Below are 18,954 nucleotides of genomic sequence, written 5' to 3'. Positions count from 1 at the left end.
GGGGACGACTTTTGCTGTGTTAGACTCAAATAAGAGCTGTGAGCCTTATAGGTAATTCTGTGATGACCACTACACCCTTGGCAAGAGCCAAGAGAATTGGGTAATTTTGAGGGAGAAAAAAAAAAATGCATATCTATGATACTGTCACAGCCAGTGATATGATTTGTATCAAGAATTAAAAGTATTTCTACCAAAAGGTTATTTCTTCACTATGCCTGGGAAAAGTGTACTACTATCTACTATGTAAATACAAATGCAAGAACCAAAGCTGATAAGTATTTTTCAGAAATAATTATAAAATTTGGTCTAATGCAGTTACTAACTTTGGGGCTCATGGGTAGGCTCTTGGAGTGGGTATTCCATGAATACCTTGAAATCATATACAAAGTTTTATGTCTGTAAACGTGTATTTTTCTAGCAGAAGAAATCTGAATCATTCTTCACATTCTTAAAGAATGCCATAACTACCCAAAAGTTAACATCTAAGGAGCTTACAGTGTTATAAATTAGTGATAGGTTGAATTAACCTCAGTGACTACTGCCAACTGTTTTAGGAACTAAATAAACTTACTCTTTTAAGAAATTAGTATTCTGATGAAAAGTACTAATGAATCATAGATTTAATTATGAATCTGACAACATATTGACTTAAAAATTCAACTCTTGGACAGCTCTAAATACATTTCAGATCAAAATGAGCTTAAGTTTCAAATGTATTAGAACAAGTTATTTAAGCATTACTTAATTTCCAGTGTACTACTCATATTCAATTTACCTCAAAAATGTGTTAAACACCTACTAAACTCAAGTATTAAACACCGCATTTCTAGGCATTTATGTTAAAATAGGCAATGGTTTTAACAGCAACTAAAAAAAAGAAACCTGTATATTTAAAAAAATGTTTTAACATAAACACTTGTTATAGTAGACAGCAAGTGCCTGCTGCAACACAGGAAAGCAGTACGTGAAGGTTAATAAACAGTTTAAATTATAACTGATGAAGAATGTTGTGCTATACTATTAGGTATTCTGTACTTTTTGTCCATAAATAACTTGATCAGTGCTATTCACAGTGTGGTATGAGCACCAATGCTTATCTATTAGGTGTTTAATATTGGTATGTGATTAAGTACAAAAATGAGGGTAAGCATTCAGAATTTTGGTTTGTTTTTGAGACAGAGTCTTGCTCTGTTGCTCAGGCTGGAATGCACTGGTGTGATCATAGCTCACTGCAGCCTCAGATTCCTGGGTTCAAGATATCTCCCTGCCTCAACTTCCTGAGTAGCTGGAACTGCAGCCATGTGTCACCATGCCCGGCTAATCTGTAAATTTTTAGTAGAGACAGGGTCTCATTATGTTGCCTAGGCTGGTCTTGAACTCCTGAGCTCAAGTGATCCTCCCACCTCAGTCTCCCAAAGTGCTAGCCTTACAGGTGTGTGAGCCACCACACCTGGCCAGCATTCAGAAATTTTACATTGCTGAACATTTTATTTTACAAAAGGTTTGGTCTAAAACAGATTCAGAAATAAAACTGAAAAGAACGAATTCTTTTAATTCTTTTTATTTTGTGTTATTTTTTAGTAGAGACAGAGGAGGGGAGGACGGTCCTCACTATGTTCCCCAGGCTGGTACCAAACTCCTGGTCTCATGTGATCCTCTCACCTTAGCCTCCCAAAGCACTGGGATTATAGGAGTGAGCCACCATGCCCAGCCAGAACCAATTCTTCACCAAAAACAGAGTAGAGCTCAAATCAGATTCTCAGATTTCAGCTAGTCCCTCCTTAAATTATCAAGTGTATGCTTCTGAATAAGTGATTAAATACATTTAAACCCCACTTCATTTTTTTAATACCTTTTTTGTACTAGTTAACTTCTGTTCCACTCATTTGCATTCCACTTCTAAAGTTAATCACTAACCTTATACAGCTTTTAGAATTTTCATGACAGGAGACCTGTTTCTCAAATGAGTTTTCATTTTTCTTGTCTTTTGTTTCTCTCAGCTGTTTTTTTACTTGAACCTATGAGAAAAGCAAAATCAATTTAGAGCAACAATCCAGCCTTACGAATAACTTTTTAAATTCTTCCTTGAAATGATTAAAATTACAGAAACAAAACTGTCCAATTAAAAAGTGTAGTCCAAATACATATGCTTATTCATTCAAGCATGCTAAACCATAAGCTTAGTAAGTGTGCTTAGGTCTGGAGAAACAAAATAGTGACAGCTAAGCATAAACAGATTAAGTGCTTATAACAGAGATATGAACACAGATTTGTATATACATATAGGACTCAGAAATTAACTGAGGATGTCACAGAAGACTTTAATGAGTAGATGATGTATGAGTTGGTCTTAAAGGATAGTTAGGAATCGGTCTAAGAAAAAAATATTCTAGGTGGAGGAAAGAACAGAGTTGTAAGGAACAGTGAGAAGCCAATGTAGACAGGTAAAAACAGAGTAGCTAGATGTGAAATTGGTGAAATGTGTTAGGACTCGACTGTAAAGGTTCTTGAATAAGAAAATCTACAGGCATCAGAGAGTAAGCGGACTTTTTAAAGCAAGTGAATGCGATGATCAAATTTGTTTTTAGGAAGATAACTTTGGTGTGATATGGGGAATCAACCAGTTAAGGAGAGAATATAAAAACCAGGAAATCAAAAAGAAAGCTCTTAAGATAGACTAGATCTATGCTGTCCAAGACAACAGTCACTAGCCACATATGGCTACTCAGTGCTTGGAATGTGGCTCGTCTAAATTGGAATGTGCCGCAAGTATAAAATAGACACAAGATTTCAAAGACTTAGTATAATTTTTTAAAAGAATGTAAAATCTCTCAATAATAATTTTAAAATATTACACGTTGAGCTAATACATTAGATATATTGGATTAAAAATAAATCATTCAATTTATTTCATTTTTTTATTATTTTAGGATGCTTACTTAAAATTTTAGTTATTTAGTGGCTTATAGTATACTTCTATCAGACAGCACTAGTTAGATGAAAGAATAGGGGTCTACAAAGAGGGAACAATGGAGGTATACAGAAGAAACATATTTAAGACATTGAGCAGAAAAAAACAGACGAGGGAGAGAAAACTGGAAAAGTCCCAGATATTTCTGATCTTGGTGACTAGGGCTGTGATTCCATTAACAACTGGGGCTGGGGAAAGGGGTAGGGAATGTGATTAATTTGGAGTTTGTTAATGTCAGATTTTGTTGGTATTCCAGATAGAGATGCACAAGTGGTTGTAAATACATGTCTGGCTCTCAGTAAAGAAGTCTAGGACAGTGACAGAATTTTAGAAGCATCCAAATATAGGTAGTACTTAAAGCTACTGAAGTATAATAGCTGAGAAGACTTAGAAAGAAAGTATACTGAAAGAATTTAAATGAAGATCCTATGAGTCCTAATGATTAAGAAAAGGAACAGGAGGGTAGGGATATGACAAAGAAGATTGTGAAAGGACAGAGAAGTAAAACAATCATACAATCATACATACATACATACATACATACATACCCACAAGAGAAGGATGTTTTAGAAGCTGAAGGAAGTAGAGGGTAGTCAGCAGCACTACACGCAGAAAACAAACCATGGAATGTGGAAGTCTGAGCCTAGACCTTGGTGAGGGTAGTGTTTGTAAAATAAGATAATAGAGGTAAATGTTCTATGGGAACTGAAAAGTGAGTAAGAATTGAGAAGAGGTAGTTGTAGAATTCAAGAAGTTCAATTGCAAAGGGAAAAAGATAATGAAGTGAAGATTCGAAAGAAGTAAAGGTCTAGGGAAGGCACTTAAGAGAATGTGGAAGATATCTCATGTGCCAAGAAATACCTTTTAAGTTAAACAAAAATTAAACTAGCACTGTACCAAACTTTTAAGTAAAATACAAACTCTATCAAATAAACAAAATTTTATTCTAAGCAAGAAAACATAATTTCGCAGAAAAATATATTTGGAATCTACTTTACACTAATGAATCTTTTGCAATGTAATTATACATACAAACAGCGTTTGGAAAAATGGAGAATATGTCTTCAGGAAAAGCCACACTTACTATATTACACTTCTATAATGTTTTATCTTTTTTCTGAGATATAAACTAATTTGCATTGATGGCAAAGTTATACAATTACAACAAGCAAACCGTTTATTTGAATTGCGGTCCTGTTTGTACCTTGCATCAAGATTCATCTGGTAAAAATATATCAAAACAAATTATAAAAACCTACACTGAGAAAGACAAATAATTAAATAGTTGTACATTGCTTCCATCCCCTTTTCTACTTACATAGACAGTAACCAAGTGGACAAAGACTAACAGTGCTACCTAAAAACCGTTTGTTTCTCCTATTAACGGCATCACTTATGTTTATATTGAATACTCTCATTTTTAGCTATTTTTCATTCATGATTTGGTAGTGATACATCAAGAAATCTTTCTCATATACTTAACTACTACTCTTCTCCTTTTCTCTTTTCTTCTTACTCAACTCAGACATGTTTTTTTGTTTTTTCAGGTAAGCAAAAAATTAACATAAATACAAATCATAATCATGGCTTACAACAGTAAGTAACATTAATGAGGTAAGCAGAATTTAATTTTATTGGCTAATTTCAAAATTATTATGTTTTTCAGGAAAACACAGTTTTCAGTTATTTTGGACTTAAGGTTTTGTGGGAGTTGGTCTTTGAATCTAATACTTCATTTCAAACATTTTTTCAACGGAAAACATGTATTCAAAGTGCTATCCAATTAAATTGTTTGAAATATGGGAAGAAGTCCTCGCATTCAAGATATTCTAAAATGTTAAGTATTTTATAATTAAGCCTTAGTACGAAACATCCTTCAGATTATCAGAGATCTAATACATTTTGTGGTATATTACAAGGTGATTATTATGGATATGCCCTCTTTAGGGGGCAAATGAATAAAAGGTTCAGAATTTAAGTATATTAGTTGAAAGGTATAAATTTATCATGCTAAGGAGGATTAAAATAACATATTAAACCTTAAGTTGAACAATTTTCAAATATACACAAACTGGAAATCAAAGTCAAACAGCTTCAATTAATTTTTACATAATTCATGTTGCAGAATAAAAAGACTTACCTTAACATAACCTTCCAATGCACTGAATTTAAACACTGCCTGAAAAGGTTTACGGTCAATAGGACATGAAGCCAGTGTCTGAAAAGTGATTAACAAATTATATCTTTAGAAATGTTTCTTTAGATCAAAATTATAAATACAATTATAAATTTTCCATAAAATTATTTTTATCTCTATCTTCGAAAGAAAAAAACATTTTTATACCTTAAATTTGTTTCATTCATTCAAACATTTACTGAATACCTCCTGTATGCTAGATAGTTGGAATACAATGATGAATGAGACAGAATCTGTTATTAAAATCCCATTAAGATATGCTGCCCAGTTGAGAACTACTAGTATAGTGAAAGATGAGTTGGGCTGACAGCAGTAGTTCTGTGATGTAAAGCTGGCTGTTACGCTAAACTTGGGCCACTCCAAATGGCTCCGAAAGGTCCCTCACAAATTTTAATATTCTATGACTTAATATTTTCCCCCCAAATTAGTTACATTAAATAGGCAGTTGTGCCAGCAATAAAAACATTTGAAAGATATGAAGAAAATGAAGTACTCCTCCACCCCTCCCCTCAGCCACCTAGATGGCCACTCCAGAGGCAGTTTCTTACATAACCTTTTGTGGATATCCACTGCATATGCATATATGTGTATCTTTTTAATATATAAACTTAAGATTGATTCATATTAGTAATTCAGAGCTGCCTTATCCTTAACAGCATAATATGAATAAGAGTTTTTTAGTTTACATTTCCTTTTATAGGAGTAAGGTTGAGCACACTTTCCTGTTTTTAAGGACTATCCAAAGTTCCTTTTCTTTAAGCTGCCTATTCAAGTTCTTTGCTTAGGTTTTTATTAAGTTGCTACTCTTTTTCAAATTGAGTTATAGGTGCTCTTTATTTATTAAGGAAATTGGTCCTTAAGTGATACTATGATTATAAGTCAACATTATTATCTTGCTTTATTTCCTGTCCTTTTAAAATTCCTGTGCATCAACTCTAAGAGTTTCTCTGATAAAACTACTGAATATTTGTGTAAGAATAGGTTTACATTATTTAAAGAATTTAAGATGAAATGTATTTTCTATTAGGGTAGGAGGGAAAACTCTGCAAAGAGCATACCAAAAGGTGATATTATTAATACCTATGTTTACAAAAATAAAACAGAATTTTAACAATCTAATAGCAATAGTCTCAAAGAGCAAAGATAGTAATGGAAACTAGATATATTATTCCTATGTAAAAAATGTGATCTTTGCCTTTCTGGGTTTTACCACGTATCAAGACATGCTTATACAAGTAAAAGTAGAGCAGATTGTGTATGGTCCTTGATCATTTAACACATTTTCACAAAGCTCACAAGTCACTTTGGGAGCAGCCAAAATATGGGCTGAGTTACTATTTTCTTTCTCTTTTAAGTGGGCTTCAATGGGAAAAAAGCTTTACCACATCTGAATTAGGAAATGTGACCTTACTATATTAAATTGGTTCAGACTGGAAGAAACCAGTTCAGCCTACTTTTAAGTACTATGGATTTAGGAGGCTATTACTTTCCCTATAGAAAACTTGACCTTAAGAAGGTTTGCTTCAGCAACAAAGAAGTTCATATATTTTTTAATAATGCATTGTCTAGTTCGAAGAACTTAACATCATAACTATTGCTGTTTATCCCAGTGGCATACCCTGTATGAAATTTCTTAAGAGATTATATTAATGCTACATTTATGGTTTTCAAAAATATTTAAAAGTTGAAATCTGGCTGAGCATGGTGGTGCATGCCTGTAATGCCAACACTTTGAGAGGCCAAGGCAGGAGGATCCCTTGAGCCTAGGAGTTCGAGGCTGTAGTAAGCCATGATCACACCACTGTACTGCAGCCTAGGCAACAGAGTGAGAGCCCATCTCTGAAACATAGATAAATAAAATTAAAAGTGAAATATTTCTAGTGCTTCCTATTTTTACAAAAGCTTCAAAATATGTTTTTTATTCCTATTTTAAAGGTAAATTTAGAGAAACATTAATAAAAAGGTTATGTGGTAATAAATGAAAATTTGTTCTTTTTTTGTAAAAACTAAGATATATAGAGGCCATGAATTTACTGTACTACTTTCGTATCTTTTTAATAAACTTGAGCAAGTTACAGTCTCTCTGTGCCTCAGTAACCTTACTTGTGAAAATGAGAAAAAATAACTTACCTCTAAGGTTTTTATGGGAATAAATAATTCCTAGAAGAAAGTGTGGCATATACTAAATATTATGTAAGGTCTTGTAATCAACTAGTTTTAGTAACAAAAAAACTTGGTTAATTAACAAAAGACAACCACAATATGATACATATACAAGTGAGAGACATGAGTTCTTAACAATTTTTATTGGAATTTGCAAAGTTTATGACGTAGATGGAAATCCAAGTACTTCATTATTTTAGCTATTTTGATTTGTGACACTAAGATCCAAAGAAAGTCATGTGTTCAAGAAATTTGTATCAGATGCATCAAATCTTTCAAAGACTCTCAAATCATACAATCTCATTTTTTCTTTATTAAATTTCCTCTACTGACATCAGCTAAATTGCATTTTTTCCTTTACAATTTTTTCTTTATTTTTTTTATTTTTTGAGACAGGGTCTTGCTCTGCCCCCAGGCTGGAGTGCAGTGGCGCTATCATGGGTCACTGCAGCCTTTGCCTCCCAGACTGAGATCAGATGATCCTCCCATGTCAGCCTCCTGAGTAGCTGGGACTACAGGTGCATGCCACCATACCCAGCTAATTTTTGTATTTTTCATAGAGATGGGGTTTTACCATGTTGCCCAGGGTGGTCTTGGACTCCTGGGCTTAAGCGATCAACCTGCCTTGGAGGGGTTAATGGCGTGAGCTGCTGTGCCTAGCCTTCCTTTACAATTTCGAATTATGACAGTTTTAATCTAAGCTGTTACTTTTTTTTTTTTTTTTAACACAGGGTTTCACTCTGTCGCCCACGCTGGAGTGCAGTCACCTGATCACAGCTTACTGCAGGCTTGAACTCCTGGGGCTCAAGCAATTCTTCCACTTTACCCTCCCAAGTAGCTGGGACTACATGCATGTATCACCGTGCCTAGCTTTTTTTTTTTTTTTTTTTTTTTAACTTTTTCATAGAGACAGGGTCTCACTATGTTGCTCAGGCTCATCTTGAACTCCTGTGCTCAAACGATCCTCCTACCTCAGCCTCCCAAAGTGTTGGGATTACAGGAGGAGCCATCACACCTGCTCTGAGCCATTCCATTTGATCCGTTTCAAAAAACAGTTCTGAGTAAGATTTTCCCCCCCTTTTTTTTCCTTAAGCATAATTGTCTTAGGTTTGCCTAAAGTTTCATTTTAAGAAAAGGCTCCACTGGTATTACAAAAACACAAAGGAAAAACAAGAAAAAAAAGTAGTAGTAATAGGAAAACTACTGCCATATATCATCACAATCTATATAAAATGTAATTTCCTAAAGATAATTTAGTTAACACCAAAAAATAAGTTAATTTTCTTTGACACAGACTCGGCCATCATAATTTTTTTTTTAAACAGGGTCTCACCCTCTTGCCCAGGCTGTAGTGCAGCGGCATCACGGCTCACTGCAACCTCAACCTCCTAGGTTCAAGCAATGGCCTCACCTCAGTTTCCCAAGTAGTTGGGACTACAGGCACGCACCACCATGCCCAGCTAATTTTTTGTATTTTTTGTAGAGATCGGGTTTTGCCATGTTGCCCAGGCTGGTCTCGAACTCCTGAGCTCAAAGCGATTGGCCCACCTCGGCCTCCCAAAGTGTAGGGATTACAAGCGTGAGCCACCACACCCGGCCCAGACTGGCCTAATTTTAAGGAACTCCCAAGGATGCCTCACTCTTATATCCAGCAGATATCCATCCAGAAAGGTCTCAAAGATGTTTTTAGTTTTCAGAGTAAAATTTACAATTAAATTTCCAAGTTGTGAGGTTTTAAAAGTTCACATTTTAAACTAATGTAAAGAAATTTTAACTAATACTTACTCTATTTTTAAGTTATTTTAATTTTGAAGAAAATTATCTCAAATTTTGTTGCCTTAAATACAATAAAAATATCCTTCAATTATTTACCATTTTGATTCCTTATATACAACAAAATATCCTTCAATGACTCACTTGTTTGAATTACTGACTTTCATTTCAATAATTTTTAAAGTATCTAATTCAGTTTCATAACCAAGTAGTCTAATAACATCATTGGCTTTGATACAGCTACAAAATTAATGGAATTTGCTCACTGCTTTACAGTGTAATGTGTATTATATGTTTTACTGTGAATGCTCTGTACTAACGTTGTATCAGTTAAGAAGGCAATTTTGATAGAAAAAAATAATCTTCCTAATGATTTCAGTAAAACACACCCTACTATTCTGAAGCATTATAAATTCTCAGCTCAGACAAACCCACATTTAAATGTAAGAACAAGAAACCTTCCTTATTTGGGAATTCAGGATCCTCGATTTCTAATTCCTCGCTTCCTCCTGCTGCTCTATCCTCAATCACATAGGCTGCTTATAGATAGCTCCTCTTAGAGAGAGAGAAACAAGTGTTAAGACAAGTGCTTAAAGACTAAATCTCAATACCTAAGTTTATAGGTAGGTTTGCCTGTTTGTGGGAATCTCGAACATCTATCTCTCTACTAACAAAATAGAGCATGTTATACAAAATTCTAGTTCAAAATCAAATAAAGATGACTTAGAAATGCATACCATTAGTGGCTAATGCTTATTTTAAAGCTATTTTCCAGGACCTATCTTTTTTCATTTATGGTTCTAAGACACCTCACCTGTACTTCCAAATTAATTGTTCACCTGCAGTCAGCCTACATGTTCCCTATCACATTTAACCAGTTCTTTCAAGACAGTCTTTGTCAATCCATATTAGTGAAACTGTGGTTCTTTATACCAGCATTCAGGAGTGTATCCCTAAAGGACAAATGGCTGTCAGTGATAAAATTAACCCCCAGTAAGAACACATTTCATCAAACTACTTAAAATCCTTTCATGTTCTCCAAGATACCAGTTGGGGAGAATTACATGTAATCTTAATTTATTCTGACAATTAATAGGCAACACTTTATCTAGTGTAAAAACAAGAAACTCAGTAAACTACCCATATAGATCATTTTACATATTCTGACATTTAAAACTAGGCACAAAGAAATGCATGTTAATTTACCTTACTGGTAAACAGAGTACTTAAATTCTTTTAGATATATGCTTTAGGTAATGGGTGTTCACAATGCAAAAATCCTCTTTGCTCTACGAAAAAATTTCCCAAAGGATTAATTCACAGGGTGAAAAATCATGGTGGATCTGAAAAAATTAGCTACAAGTTAAAGTTCTTGTGGAGCTAGCAATCACTCCAACCCACACTAAGGATGAAGATGGAGAGAGCCCTGATCATCTATTGCATAGGTGTAATAAATTTAAAAAATGTATCTGACAATACTTTATAAAGAACTAATGTTAGTGGTACTACACAGGTACATTTACATTACTGTTCACAGAGAGCTACATAACAGAGGGGTCTGGGTTAGTTCTGGTTAATTTTTTTAAAATTAGAATTTGAGGAAAAATTGATTGAAAATTCCAGATAATAAAGCTTTACTGAATTATATTACTTAAAAGTAGTCTAACAACCAGAATGGACAAATTTCCACCTACTGCATAAAGAAACACCTGTATATAAAACACATGTGCAGTCCAGACATAAGTCAAGAACTCACATCTTGATTTTTTGGTATTTATTATTAATTCAAAAATATAACCTTCATCTATGTTGAACACTATTGTTTGACTTCTTCAAGAAATGCATGTCACCTTAATAAGACACTTCATTTCTAGTTTATGAGAGAAACCATGCCTTTGCCAACTGCCGAATTTTGATTTCATTAACCTTTACTCTCTCATACTGAAGCTGTTGGCATTTTATACAAAATGGGTGATTTTATATAAAATGGAGGGAGAATAATCTGCTTATAATGGGAAACTAATCACATTTTTAAAAATAATACTTAAAAGGGAAATATTTTATATTATGTAAAAGGGAAAAGAATGCCAGCAGATATCAAGAACATCCTCATCACATATATTGCAGGTTCCATTAAACATTCTTAAGAACTCTTAAATGCTTTAAACATGTGTCTTCAAACCATGACCTTATTTTAAGGGCCAAATTTTTAATCACTTCTCGGCAACTGTGGGAAATAATGATTCCTACTTTCTCTCTTTTTTTTTGAGATAGGGTCTTATTTTGTCACCCAGGCTGAAGTGCAGGCATAATTACAGATAAATGTAGTCTCGACCTCCCAGGCTCAAGTGATCCTCCAACCTCCCCACCTCAGCTTCCCAAGTAGCTGGGACTACAGGCATACTCCAGCATGCCTGGCTAATTTTTTTTTTTTTCCCCAGTAGAGATGAAGTCTCACCATGTTGCCCAGGCTGGTCTTGAACTCCTGGGCTTGAGTGATCCACCCTCCTTGGCCTCCCAAAGTGCTGGGATTAGAGGCGTGAGCCATCATGCCTGGCCAATAAATCCCATTTACTTAACCTGTGTGTGTTTGTATGTGTTGGAGATTATCTTGTCTGTAGGAAATCATAATTAATTGTCACTACTACGATGTGTGTCAAGACTTCTCTGTCCTTTACCTTCCTAAAGTATGCAAACTCAGATATATTTATTAAAAGCTATCAATAAGTATATATTGTTTTTGCCCACAATATGGGTAAAATAAATAACTTCCTAACTGAATAGATGATAAGCTTTAGCATACTGGCTCTATATACATTTCATCAGTTCAAATGTCTTTGATTAATTTTAGATTGTTGGATCTAACAGTTACGGTTTAAATTAACAAAAATTTCAGCCTTCCTTAATGTCAATTATTGTGTCATTGTTCAATATTCTATTTCTATATAATCATCATTATTTTATAAATCAACAGGTTTACCATCTATGAATTCCTTGAAACTAAATATAATCATAGTGGACATGATTAATTTCAATTTGTTCTAGTGTCCCTAAGGGCAGGCAATTAGGCTATGGGCCATGAAGGCTACCACAGGTTCACCCTGAAACATTCTGCCCTAAGTGAAGAAGATTCTGACATACCTAAAGACTTTTTACTTAATCACTTTAAAGTCCTTACATAGCTTTTGTTTAAATAACCACAGAACCAAAATTTTAGAGCTTGAAAAGACTGAAACTAACTTTGATCTACGTGTCCAAAATAAATATACTAGACTACGAAACACTTTAATTTTTCAAAACACCAGTTTCTTACAGACCAGTGTTTTTAAGAATGTGTTCAATGCCTAAAATATTAAGGTGAAAGTAAATAAATGAGTCCTTTTTTGGTGCTTGATATTCCTTCTGAATCATATTTCAGTGAACCTTGGGTACAAATCTCAGAAAGCACAGAAATTTTGAAAGATACAGAAATCTAGAAAGATGATCCTAACTGCAAATTGTACTGTTCTCTTATGCAGATTTCCAACCACTGTAAATCTCACTTTGATTTCTACTCTACTGCTAGAAGTGAACATTCATTCCAGCACTTTGGGAGGCTGAGGCGAGTGGGCCACCTTGAGGTCAGGAGTTTGAGGCCAGCTTGGCCAACATAAAACTCCGTGTCTACTGAAAATACAAAAAAATGAGCCTGACATGGTGGCACGCGCCTGTAATCCCAGCTACTCAGGAGCTGTGGCACAAGAATCGCTTGGCCTGGGAGGCAGAAGTTGCAGTGAGCCGAGATGGTGCCACTGCACTCGAGCCTGGGTGACAGAGTGAGACTCTGTCTCAAAAAAAAAAAAAAAAAAAAAGAAGTGAACATGCATAAAATTGTACACCACAAACCAATTTTTTAAAAAGATTTTAACTTCAGGCTATCCCTTGACGTACTTAAAAATCATAAGTTTAGAATCCTTGTCTTGTATAGCAAATAAATATTAACATAGTGAATTAAATGAAATTAAATGTTAGAATGTGTATGACAGCCTAGGCATAAGGCATGGCCTGTTAGAAGACTGAAGACACTTATTCCTGATCCTGAAATCCGAAGTAAACTGTAAACTTTGCTTTTAGATGGAAGAAGACTGAGGGAAATGAGAGGATGGAGCTTAATTTATAATGATGAAAAAAGGAAACATACTCCTGAATTTGAAATCTGATTCTATTTGTGAAAGCACTTACATGCTTTGAAACATATCTATTTTTATCACAGCAATAAAAGATTCAAACTGAAAACTTAGTCTACGTGATTTTTTTAGCCAGCATTCACTTATAATTTATAATAAGCAATTTATTAATAGATTGCTCTCTTGTTACTGCTCAACTGAAACGTTTATTTAACTGATGATTGCTATCCCCATCAGGGACAACGAAATAATTCAGAATGTTCTGTTTATTCTCCCCTTTAAAGATTAATTACCTTTGTTTAAACACTATCACAACTCCTCCCTGCCTACCCAGCACCACAGTTTATAATAGCAGCATAAAGATAAGTACTTTCTTTTGAAAAGCAATTTGAAAAATATTACATGCGGGAAAGGTGTTGGCTGCCATACCATGTATGTTATCCAGTATTTTCAACTTAAAAATATTCAACAAGAGTTAAAAATATAGACAAGTTTGCCACTATCTAGTAGAGTTGAGTATGTGCATCATCTACAACCCGTAATTCCACCTCTAGATACATACCCTAGAGAAACCTGGAACATGTACATCAGGGTAAAGGTTGTGTGAAAGATGCACTTGAAGTTGAAAGAAAGGATGGAGAACCATTATCTACTTATTACATACACATTATAATTTTCTTAGAGCAAAACATATACTCAGATTAAGTTGTTGAAGTTCACAATTATGTGGTCACCAAATACAATCTTATAAAAAAGCACTGTACTGAAACCTTCCACCCATCCAACAATATTATTTCTTTACCCAAAGCAAAATCTCTAAAAAAATTTAACCACAAAGCAACCATGTGCACTAAATTCAACACAGATAAAAATCTTTATTTGGGTGGCAGAAAAAAAATATGCATTATTTCATTAAACAGTGATCCTACACAGAGAGAGATTTACCAACCATATTAATTCAGCAAAACTCAAAATACTTTTCCCCAAAATACATTTTCACCTATCCTGTCACTTCTTGTTAAAGACCAGTTTAGGTTTTACTAAATTAAAATAGTTTATATGTATACTATTATTAATTCAATTTGTATAACAAATCTTCTCTTCCTTCTTTTGAGAACTCTGCCAGAGTCACTATACAGTTATATTCTCCTTTCCACACTATTAATGAAAATTTAAGCAAAACATAGCGCTTTGAAAACCCCAATTATGTAATATGCAATTAATTCCAACGTATTTAAGAACATTAACAATTTGAATGCAGCTAATGTTAAAATATTTTTAAGATATTATCTTCTTTACTAATTTTTACAGACTGACAAATATTAACTTAGAAAATATAGCATGATTAATATGAACAATAATTTTTTACTTAACATTTCATAACAATAAGGCTTATATTAAATTAATATTTACTTCAAAGTATTTGGCCCAAATTGAGTCAACATAATACATTAAAAGTCACGAATGTCTTGTTTCTTATTCACTGTCTATGACGGTAATATCTCTAATTCAGACTCTGAAATTAGTCCACACTAAATTAAAAACAGGAATTAGAAAATCAGTTCTAAATTCACTTCTGCCTCTTAAACTATGAGATCTTGACCAAGTCATAGAACATAAAATCCAAGTTTCCTCATCTGTAAAATGGAAGGACACTATCGTATCTGCTCTGGTTATTCCACAAGGCTGATATAAAGAAGAAATCAAATAACCTATGTGAAAAGTCCCTGAAAAATATAAAACAAAAAGCAGACAGAAGGTGTTATTAGTGGTAAACAGATATTATCCTATTAAGCACAGAGTCAAGTACACTGAAAAATTAATTACTGCATTTCTACCAGAAAAAAAAGTTTGATCTGTTCTTCCTATAAGGTTATTAACTTTTTTTAAAAAAGTATGCATTTAAAATATTATTTGCAAAATCAAAACCTGATATAAGAAAATTAGAAGAAAATGACTGACAGAATTTGAATAATACAAGGAAATTTGTCCAAAGTAGGAAGAAAATACATTACTGTGAAATAATTTATGAAAGGCAGTATCAACGCTTTAGGTGAAATGAAATCATGCTAGGAAATTAAAATACATTAATGTGTCAGACTTACCTCTGCCCATTTAAGAATACAAGTCATACAGAAGACATGATTACAGCTTTCTGGAAAACCAACTTCCTTTTCTAATAGACAATTAAGACATATTGGGCATCTGTCAGCCTCACTGTACAACAGACCAGTGGAAATAGTATTATCTCCGTTTTCTTCACCTGTTAAAGTAAAACAGCCATATGTGCTTTCAAGTTCTCCAGACCAAAAATCTTGTGTTTCTAGGAGTATAGTGGATTAGATACTCTAAAGGACCCTCCTACTATAAAGCAAATAGATCTTAGATAAATTATAGCAAACATACTGCTTGAGCCCAACATGCCCAACGTTTACTTTCTTAAATTTTTTTAACGGGGGACTGAAACAAACTTTTCATTAATTAAATTTAAAGTGAGTAATATTCACACGGATCAAAAATTTAAGAGCAAATTTCTCATTCAAATTTATCCCCATCCAGTTCCAACCAATCCAATAAGTAACAACTGTTAAACTTCTTTTGTGTTCTTCCTAAGAATTTTTAATGTACAGAAAAACAAATGCTAATACAAACTCTTCCACATTCCTTTCTTTACACAAATGCAAGAATACTATACACACTAGTCTGCTTTTTTCTTTATTCAAATCTATTGATGGACATTCACATGTTTTCAACTTTTGGCTATGACAAACAATGTTGCAATAAAAATTTAGTTATTTCACATTTTTAAAAGTATATCTGTAGTGTAAGTTCCTAAAAATGGAACTGCTAGAGTAATGTGTGTATACATCTGTATTATGAATAGGTATTAACAAATTATTCTCCTTAGGATTTGTACTACTTTAAACTCCCACCAGTAATGTAACCAACTCATACAAAAGTATGCATCACTGGCTCATAAGAAAATAATAGATACTCTGAAATTCAACATAAAAATAAAACAGAAATAAAGGATTGGTCAGCTGAAATGTGAACAGTAATATCAAGCAAAGTTGGAACTGTCCTGGGCACAACTGTCCAAACCAGTGTTTAGATCTGGAGACTAAGCCTTAGAACCGCTTCAGGAAGGAAAACTAATCCTGATAGACTCCAGTATCAAGCCAAGACTTTTAAATGGGGCTAAAGAGGTCCCAGCATGGGCCTGGGAAGAAACAAATACAAACCCTCTGGAGGAAAGGATACCTAAATTAGGCCCTCATAGATTTAATTTATCAAATGTAAGCTCATAATCAAACATTACCAAACCTAAGAAAATAAGCTGTCTTGAGTGAGAAGCAGCAGGAAACACATTTAGAAATCCACTAACTTCAAATATCAGAAGTTTCAAATACCACATAAAATGGACAATCAGCAGATTAGATCCAAGAAAAATACTTGTGAATTGGAAGACAAATCTGAGGAAACCAGCTAGACTCTAGGAGACAGAAAAGGAAATATAAGACATAGCCTGTGAAACAGAGGTTAAGAAATGAGGTTACAGAATGGTGTAACATACTAATTGAAATCCAAAAGAGAATAAAGGAAAGGCAACAAAGAGGTAATGGTCGGGAAATGATTAAACACATGAACCAACAAAGGAAACACAATGCATACTGTTAAGAGAAATAAAAATAATCCATGCCTAGAAACAATGGAGTAAAACTGTAAAATATCAAAGACGAAACCAAGACCTTAAAAGCAGAAAATGGGAAAAGACAGATCACCTACAAAAGAGAATGATTAGACTGGGAAGAAATCTCCAGACAGCAAGGGAAAAAAATGAGTAATATCTTCAAAGTGCTAAGAGAAAAAAAACTATCATTTCAGAATTATATACCCAGTAAAACTATCTTTGAATAGTTTTAAAGTGGATAAAATAGATAAAAAAAAATTCAGAGTTTACCACCAATAGACCTTCACTAAAGAAACTTCTCAGATTTATTTTCAGAAAGAAAATAAATGAAGAGGAAATAAACTCAAGCAAACATTGCATAAAACATCATCTAACTGGTGGTGTCTGAAATAAAAGAACTCAAATAATGGAACTATAACCTATACATTGAGATTAGGATGATCAGAGTTAAAGCATTCTTGGGTTCTTCTTCTGTTGGTAGTGAAGATTAAATTAGCTTTAGAAGCAGAGGACAGTACCAATGCTAACTTTTTTTCTTTTTTAAAAAGACAGGGACAAAAACAGAAACAGTAATTCCTAAACCAGTAGAGAGTAAACCTTTAAGAAAAAAGGGAAAAGTAAACAATTTAACAAATCAAAAAACTTGATCAGTTGAAAATAAGATATGGGAAGAGAAAAATGTGTATACTTAGGCAGCTTATTTTGGAATTTAAGAACAACAATAACAAAAAACTCCTGTGTATTCTGAAATGTATACAAGTGGACAGTTTGGAAACAACTGTTTTGCTTTCAACAAACAAACTTTATAAAAATGAAAAGTTACCTTCCATGTCTTCATACTTCTTATCTCCCATATTTAGGGTACATACAGTTTTCTTCTTCATTTCTCTTTGGAAAAGGGTTTCCTATAAGATAAATTATAATAGAGAATTTTTATGTTTGCCTTCTCCCAATAATATCAATTAAAAAAAAATCCTAAACTGTAAGAAATTATTTTACACATAAAAGAACACAGTACGAGCCAAGCCAGTTTGTGGATAATCCAGTACTCTTTTATATTCCTTGCTATCAAAATGCACAGTCTTATTGAACGGAAAAGCCTTGGCGGTGCACGGTGGCTCACGCCTGTAATCCCAGCACTTTGGGAGGCCGAGGCGGGCGGATCACAAGGTCAGGAGATCGAGACCATCCTGGCTAACACGGTGAAACCCTGTCTCTACTAAAAACACAAAAAATTAGCCGGGCGTGGTGGCAGGTGCCTGTAGTCCCAGCTGCTCGGGAGGTTGAGGCAGGAGAATGGTGTGAACCTGGGAGGCAAAGCTTGCAGTGAGCCAAGATCGCGCCACTGCACTCCAGCCTGGGTGACAGAGTGAGACTCTGTCTCAAAAAAAAAAAAAGGAAAGGAAAAGCCTTTTATAACTATTAAGCAACAAAGCCTAAATGATATATTTTGTGGCACAGACATAAATGCAATTGAAGCTTAAGGAACAGAGATCAATTTGGAATAGAGTTTTCAGAGAATGTGATAGGTTATATGTGTTGAGGAACTTCAGGCATTCAAGGAGCAACACAGTATGGAGAAATACAATAACATTTAGCTAGGCCAATCTCACAATTGAGTGGGTGAGAGAAAACAGTGGGTGAAAGTGTGTGTGTGTGTGTGTGTCTACTAAGGAGACACTTTGTGTGTATGTGTGTGTCTCTACTGAGGAGGGGGTTGGCATGTAAGCCATGAATTTTATCTGAAAAATCACAGTGAGAGGTAATAAGAAATAAGCAGAGCAATGTAAATCAAGTATGGCTAGATTATAGATGGATCACTAATGATTGACTGAGAACCTTAGATTCAATCTTATAAATTCTATGAAGAAGAGTGACAAAAGTGATATAAGTGAATTTTTAAAAAAAATATAGATATGCCAGCCAAGTATGGATTGAATTACAATGGAAAGAGATTACAAGCAGAGATATTTGCATAGCTAAAGTAACTGGC

General features: G+C 34.0%; 1 protein-coding gene across 5 annotated transcripts in view; it reads right to left on the bottom strand.

Moving 5' to 3' along the window:
• SCAF11 (SR-related CTD associated factor 11) overlaps positions 1 to 18,954 on the bottom strand; it is a 76,870-nt gene that overhangs the window by 27,364 nt on the left and 30,552 nt on the right. For 3 of the 5 annotated variants that reach the window (XM_034935990.3, XM_034935989.3, XM_063593084.1), the window contains 4 exons: positions 17,785 to 17,866; positions 15,376 to 15,533; positions 5,112 to 5,189; positions 1,918 to 2,018 (listed from right to left, as the gene is read on the bottom strand). In XM_034935990.3, the coding sequence (XP_034791881.1) occupies positions 1,918 to 2,018; positions 5,112 to 5,189; positions 15,376 to 15,533; positions 17,785 to 17,866 (419 nt within the window). Of the gene's footprint in view, positions 1 to 1,917; positions 2,019 to 5,111; positions 5,190 to 7,298; positions 9,167 to 13,832; positions 14,998 to 15,375; positions 15,534 to 17,784; positions 17,867 to 18,954 lie in introns of those variants that run through there. The other 2 variants (XM_063593085.1, XM_055095729.2) reach the window with 2 other exon arrangements.

This window comes from Pan paniscus, chromosome 10 (assembly GCF_029289425.2).
Source record: "Pan paniscus chromosome 10, NHGRI_mPanPan1-v2.0_pri, whole genome shotgun sequence".
NCBI lineage: Eukaryota > Metazoa > Chordata > Mammalia > Primates > Hominidae > Pan > Pan paniscus.
Note: the sequence above shows the minus strand (reverse complement) of the source record. Positions and strands in the feature narration are given on the sequence as shown.